This window comes from Corythoichthys intestinalis, chromosome 12 (assembly GCF_030265065.1).
Source record: "Corythoichthys intestinalis isolate RoL2023-P3 chromosome 12, ASM3026506v1, whole genome shotgun sequence".
NCBI classification, from domain to species: Eukaryota; Metazoa; Chordata; class Actinopteri; order Syngnathiformes; family Syngnathidae; genus Corythoichthys; species Corythoichthys intestinalis.
In genome coordinates, this window is record NC_080406.1 from 35,753,086 (window position 1) to 35,760,240 (window position 7,155).

At 42.0% G+C, this 7,155-nt stretch overlaps 1 protein-coding gene across 2 annotated transcripts; it reads left to right on the plus strand.

The window, feature by feature from the left end:
* The first annotated feature begins 3,004 nt into the window (after positions 1-3,004).
* LOC130927222 (uncharacterized) lies at positions 3,005-6,326 on the plus strand. 2 transcript variants are annotated; one of them, XM_057852893.1, is made up of 2 exons: positions 3,005-3,107; positions 4,893-6,323. In XM_057852893.1, the coding sequence occupies exon 2, from the start codon at positions 5,010-5,012 to the stop codon at positions 6,153-6,155; it is 1,146 nt and encodes a 381-aa protein (XP_057708876.1). In that variant the 5' UTR covers positions 3,005-3,107; positions 4,893-5,009; the 3' UTR covers positions 6,156-6,323. The 2 variants fall into 2 exon arrangements, with proteins under 2 accessions (XP_057708876.1, XP_057708877.1); XM_057852894.1 differs by having other exon boundaries at positions 3,087-5,807; positions 5,952-6,326.
* The last annotated feature ends 829 nt before the right edge of the window (positions 6,327-7,155 follow it).

Consider the following 7,155-nt stretch of genomic DNA (forward strand, 5'->3'; position numbering starts at 1 on the left):
ATAAAAAAAGTTTCAAAATGTATCTAGTCCTACAATTTTTGACCAAATCACATAATTTGGGCATCAAAAATTCCGGGACGGTGAGGGGCATAAAAGTTGTATACAGAATTTGGCAAAAATTTACGGTTCCCCGGAAATTTGCCAAAAACTTTCCTATTCATTTTGAATGGAAAAAAAACGCGCGCTTCACAGCCCGAACCGTTAGACCGATCGGCACCGTTCAAGTATCGGCACGACCGGAATTTTCGCGTGACACAGGAAACTTTACAAATGGCCCCGAAAATTTTTCCTTTCGTCCGTAAACGGCAATTTTCCGTGAAAAAAAAAAAAGTTTCAAAATGTATCTAGTCCTACAATTTTTGACCAAATCACATAATTTGGCCATCAAAAATTCCGGGACGGTGAGGGGCATAAAAGTTGTATACAGAATTTGGAAAAAAATTACGCTTCCTCGGAAATTTGCCAAAAACTATCCCATTCATTTCGAATGGGAAAAGTCCCATTCACTTCCAATGGGATTTCCAATGGAATTTACATTGCATTGATGCCATTGACGGCCATGCATGTCGAATCTACTGATGCCAATGTACTTGGATTCAATTGACTATATGGATGTCGATGCCATTGACTGCCATGGACGTCCAAAATTTTTCCCATTCATTTTCAATGGGGAAAAAACAAAATTACCCCAAATCAACAGAAAATGACCAGATATCAATAGGACGTGTCCCCCAAACTTCCCCAATTCTATTGACGCTTATGAAGGGTGCTGCCATTGACTTACATGGACGTCCAAAATTTTTCCCATTCATTTTCAATGGGGAAAAAACTACATTTCTCCAAATCAACAGAAAATGACCAGATATCAATAGGACGTATACCCCAAACGTCCCCAACTCCATTGACGCTTATGGAGGGTGATGCCATTGACGTCCAGGGACGTCCAAACTTCCCATTCATTTGCAATGGCATTTCTTAAAGATTGTTCATTCTATTGATGCCAATGCACTTATATTCCATTAACAATTATGAAGGGTGCCGCCATTGACGTCCATGGACGTCCAAAATGATTTCCATTCATTTTAATGTACTTGGATTCAAAGGACTATATGGATGTCAATGCCATTGACGGCCATGGACGTCCAAAATGATTCCCATTCATTTTCAATGGGGAAAAAACAAAATTTCCCCAAATCAACAGAAACTGACCAGATATCAATAGTACATGTCTCCCAAACGTCCGCAACTCCGTTGATGCTTATAGGGGGTGCTTCCATTGACGTCCATGGACGTCCAGATTTGTTCCCATTCGTTTTCAAAATCCCCAAATCAACAGGAAATGACCAGATATCAATAGGACATGTCCCCCAAAATTCCCCAATTCCATTGAAGGCGCCGACCGCTCGTTGGACGTCGGCCCCGTCCGCTCGATGGACGTCAAAGTCGTCCAAAGTTTTGACGTCGGCCACGTCCAACCACATCGGGGACGTCCGCTCATTGGACGTTGGCGCCGTTTGCTCGTTGGACGTCGTCACCATCCGCTCGTTGGACGTCGGACGGCGCCGTCTGCACTTTTGACGTCACTGTCCGCTCGTTGGACGTCCGCGCCGTCCGCTCGATGGACGTCGGCAACGTCCGCTCGTTGGACGTTGGCGACGTCGTCCCTGTCCGCTCGATGGACGTCAAAGTCATCCAAACTTTTGACGTCGGAGTCATCCGATCGTTGGACGTCGGCCTTATCCGCTCTTTTGACGTCGGTGCCGTGCGCTCGTGGGACGTCCGCTCGTTGGACGTGGGCCGCGTCAGCACTTTGGATGTCGGGGACGTCCCCTCGTTGGACCGTGTCATCCGCTCTTTTGACGTTGGACGTCGGCGCCGTTTGTTCGTTGGATGTCATCACCATCCGTTCATTGGACGTTGGCGCCGTCTGCACTTTTGATGTTGTCACCGTCCGCTCGTTGGACGTCGGCGCCGTTTGCTTGTTGAACGTCGGCTTCATCCGCTTTGACGTCGGCGCCGTGCGCTCGTGGGACGTCAACGTCGTCCAAACTTTTGACGTCGGCGCCATCCGCTCTTTAGACGTTGTCACTTCACTGTCCCACGTTGGAAGTCAGCGCCGTCCGATCGTTGGACGTCAGCCCCGTCCGCTCGATGGATGTCGGCGACGTCCGCCCTGTCTGCTCGATGGACGTCAAAGTCATCCAAACCTTTGACGTCAGCGCCTTTCGATCGCTCTTTTGACGCAGTCAGCACTTTGGACGTCGGCGTCATCCGCCCAAACTTTTGACGTCACTTCACTGTCCCACGTTCGAAGTCAGCGCCGTCCGATCGTTGGACGTTGGCATGTGTTGTCATGGTATTTATTTCTCCGCCCACTCTGAGGTATACGCATAAAGAAGGACACGCTTGACACTGACCGGGATTTGAACCACCATCCTACTGTATTTAAGTCAGTGATATTAACACTGAGCTATCCATCCACTATTAGTAATGTTGTGTGATCTCTATATAAAATCACCGCCCATCCTGTGGTAGAGGCATTAAGAAAAGCTAACGTAGAATCGACTAAGGTTCGAACTTACGACCTCCCGCATGAAAGGCAGCAATAATAACACTGAGTTATCCAGATGGAATTGAAAAGTTCACAAGTCAGAATAAGATGATGAAATATCCGGGCGAGCGAACTCATCATGGAGAGAAAAACACACCTGCGAGTCTACCTGCATTTTTGATGCTTGTAAAATATATAGAGGCAACGCCTGTATGTATCGTTTTATTTCCATTTTTAGTTTCACTTTTACATTCATGTTTTTAATTTACAAAATGTGTTATAATGCTTATGTGTTGCATTCGTGTTTTCAGTAAAATCTTTCACATAACTTTCGTTTCACTTTCGCCAGCACCTCAACATAACCTTTTTTTTTTTTATCTCTCTTTTTAACAGCTTTATCAACTGAATTTGAGGAGCCAGCAATGTCGAACTAGCGTTAAGATTTTAGTGAGGAACAAATTGTTAAGTTTCCGATGTCACTTGAACGCATCTGGGGTCGAATTGCCATTACGACACACTTGGCTGTTGGATTCAGACTGGTTTTTTCCCGTTCGAGGTAAGTGTTCAAAAATAGGCATCGTGTATTTTATAAGCTTTTTTCTTCTGTATGTGTGGGTTTTATCCCCCATAAATTGTATGTATGTAAAATTTATGAGCGTGAAGCGTTTTGCTGTCAGCTAGTGCAATGATTATCAATATAAACGTCATTATTTTAGAGTTATTGTGCTTGCATAACGTGATGAAAAGCACGTTAGCCATTTAACGTCATTCAATGATCCAACGTCTTAAAACGATGTCATTTTGATAAACTATGTCTTGTTCGAGAATTCATGGAAACCAGTCAGAGTTGAAGAAGTGTTGAATATTATTGTATAAGGGTTATACTGTCGTTGTGTAAATTACATGCTCATCAATGAGTAGCACGAGGCTAGCGCTACTCGCACGTGACTAAGCTAGCATAACCTTGCTAATTAACGATTAGTATTAGGCCAGTGCTACTCGCCAGTGGCTAAAGTAGCAGATACTGGCACACTGTGAATACTAAATATGCAGCTAGTCAATGGTATGTGTTTATTTTTGGCATGCTGTATAATTCATTTTGTTCAAATGAAACACTTACTTTAATGTGTTCGTGAAAATGGATTGAAAGCTGTTTAAAAATGTAAATGTTTTAAGTGTTTATTAATTCAGAATGTGAAATGTGATTTTTAAGAAATGTACTTGATGATATTCTCCCCTCGCAATCATCATAGTATGACAGAAAAATAACTTGACATTTTATTACGACTCAAATTGTACGCTTGTTGTGAATGTCTTTTTATTAATTGTATTCCAACATAGTCATGTAACTTACATAGGCCATTCTCGTGGATGCCACAGCCATAAGTCATAACTGTAACAAATGTTTCCAGTAAGTAAAAGTATTTTGTCATTTCTATATATCTCCATTCGTATCCATTTAGTCTAGTGTTTAACTCAATCAAAACCTAATTTTATTATTTAAGATCTATGAATTGTTCTTAATTTGTTTAAACCTTGGCTTGTTACAGTTGTGACATTTACACAAATTTGGTAGTATTGCCTATTACAATGTGCTTTACGTGAAGTCACTTTCAGTTAACATACGTACACCAATGGGCCGCTGTTGCTGCCGCTGCTGCCATGCAAGGTGCTGCTGCCATGCAAGGTGATGCTGTAACCCACTGGAGCAACAAGGGTAAAGTGTCTTGCCCAATGAGACAACGACAAAATGCACAAGTGGGGGCCAGAATGGATCTCAACCTTCAAGGATGATCAACTCAATCACCTGGCTGTTGTTGTATACTCTAATGATTTTATGTGTGGAAAAAATAGCAACATCTTAACACATTGACAGCAACTACAATTGCTTTAAATGTGAACTGGTTTTACATTCATGACAGCAACTTTGCCACATTACTTACAACACTCAAACTGAGGAAACCCCTCAATATTTCTGTTCTAGCATGGTATGAAGCATGATCATTTAATGCCCACCAAACCAGTAAATTGGATTTGATTTCATTACCAGTGAATTAACAAATGTTGTATAATTAAAATTCAGACTACTACATTGCAATGCTGTATAGGTTGTATTCACTGTTTTTTCACAAGTGCTTTTCAACCGTTTTGATGCCAAGCACTCTTAAAAAAAATCATTACTGTGGTACACAAATTGGAATGCCAACACAAGATTTTTTATTTTATTTATTTATTTGTTTCAATGATTTTTGATGTCTGAACAAGTATGATGTTCCTTTGGCACAGGAGAAATTGGAAAGTTGTAGCACCTAAAAAATACTTTTTTTTTTTTTTTTTGCAGAAGGCCAGTTCACCTGTGGTAGACGACCTGTTGCAGACCCACAATCCCCTCTTGTTGCTGCTCTTTCTGTTGTCTCTGCCTACTTTCCTTCTAAGTCCATTGATCCACTGAAAGAAAATGCCAAAAAAGGGCAAGAGATCTCAAGCTACAAAGTTGCGCTGGGAACAGTGTGATAAAAATGCTGAGTCCCAGGCAACTGTTGAAGCTTCTGTAGATGTCTCTGTCACTGCTGCACATCTTGATGCAAATTCGGACAACGGCATTGATACAGCCCTTGGTCAAACAACTGATAAAATGCCAAAAAAGGGCAAGAGATCTCAAGCTACAAAGTTGCGCTGGGAACAGCGAGATAAAAACGTTGAGTCCCAGGCACCTGTTGCAGCTTCTGCAGATTTCTCTGTCACTGCTGCACATCTTGATGCAAATTCGGACAACGGCATTGGTAGAGCCCTTGGTCAAACAACTGATAAAATGCCAAAAAAGGGCAAGAGATCTCAAGCTACAAAGTTGCGCTGGGAACAGCGTGATAAAAACGTTGAGTCCCAGGCACCTGTTGCAGCTTCTGCAGATTTCTCTGTCACTGCTGCACATCTTGATGCAAATTCGGACAACGGCATTGGTAGAGCCCTTGGTATGAAAAATGGAGCATTGCGTGAGATACGCAAAGATGATCATGGCACACATGATCATTGTAGAGCAAATGAAAGCATGTGTAAGACACGCAGAAATTATCATGGCATATCAAATGGCACCTCGCATCAGAGACGCAATGTTGACACCTCACCGATGAGAGATGAGAAACTTATCTGTGACATGACAGCGCATTCATGTGAAGCAGCTGAGAGCCAGGTTTTATCCCATTGTCTTCAGGCAAGTTCAGCTGTTGCAGCGTTGGTGCATGACACACCTGTGGAGGTAACGACGCCTATCCAACATGATTTAGTAACGTATGTGTTGGCATCTTACAGCCAGGCCCACACGAAATACGGCGAATCCAGAAATATTCAATGTTCTGTAAATTGTGCCACATTTCTAACCTTTCTCCATGAAATCAAGCAGGTGACAAGTGCTGAACTGGATCTTGTCCTTGACCGAGGCAATGAACTGTACATGCGGACAGTGTCTGCGTTGAAAGTCCAAGGAAAATTCCAAAACGCATTATTAGCAACTGATGAAATTCCAGAATTTGTGAATGGTTTGGAGAAAGTTTCTTTTAATAAAGTGTCAATCAATGTATGGATTTTTTATGTCTTCATTTGGTGATGTGGAAATTATGAGCCTTCGTGACAGACTTCAGTGCCTAATGTCAGAAGTTAACTATGCTCTTATTGTCATGAATGCCATGTACATAGCGATTTTCCGAGACGAACAAGGCATGTACGGCTACTTTGATCCCCATTCGAGAGATCGTCATGGTCATGATACTCGCAATGGTACTGCCATAATGATGCTTTTCAAAAATTTGAATGACTTAATAGATAAGTTAATTGAAGTTTTCGTAAGTATGGACACAGGTGCTGACTGTCAGTACGAAATTATGCCAGTTCTTTTTGAACCTGTTGATATGCCTGTGGATGACCAAGAGATGGCGCCATGTGTCGATCTTTCTTCTGTGACAACGCACATTGATGACGGACCACGCAAAGAAGTAGGTGAGGTAATCTCATGTCCTGTGACGAGCCAATCCACGCAAGCCAGTGTACAACGCCATAGCAACGAGATGACAGACAGTGACGTGGTTTTACCAGCAAAAGGTGCTGCTCCACATAAACAGATGCCAAACGTGTCAAGAATTGAAAAATCAAAACGAAAAAAAATTCTAAGACGACAGCGGCAGAAGGCGCAGTCAAGGTTGAGTGACAAAAATGACGTGAGAATGAAAAAGGAGCTAAAACTAAGGTGTTACAACAGTGATGAAAGGCAAAAATACCATCAAACTAAAAAGTTACAACAACGTAAAAGGACTTATGTTTCCACTCATTATCAACAAGACAAGCATTTACGAGTAAAACAAAAGTCTCATTTTAAACAGCGTTACATGATGGATAATGAATTTAAAATGAAACACCTCTCCAACTTCACACATCGTTATAGGAATGATGATTCGTTTAAAATGAGACATCGCGCTAGTGTTAAACAAAGGTACACAGATGATCTTTTTCGTGAAAAGCAGCGTAACTACATGAAACAAAGATACAAAGAGGATGTTTTTCGTGAAAAGCAGCGCAACTACATGAAACAAAGATACAAAGAGGATGTTTTT

Bases quoted from the DNA above. Each gene is read 5' to 3' on its own strand.
- LOC130927222 (XM_057852893.1), top strand. From the start codon at position 5,010: ATGCCAAAAAAGGGCAAGAGATCTCAAGCTACAAAGTTGCGCTGGGAA.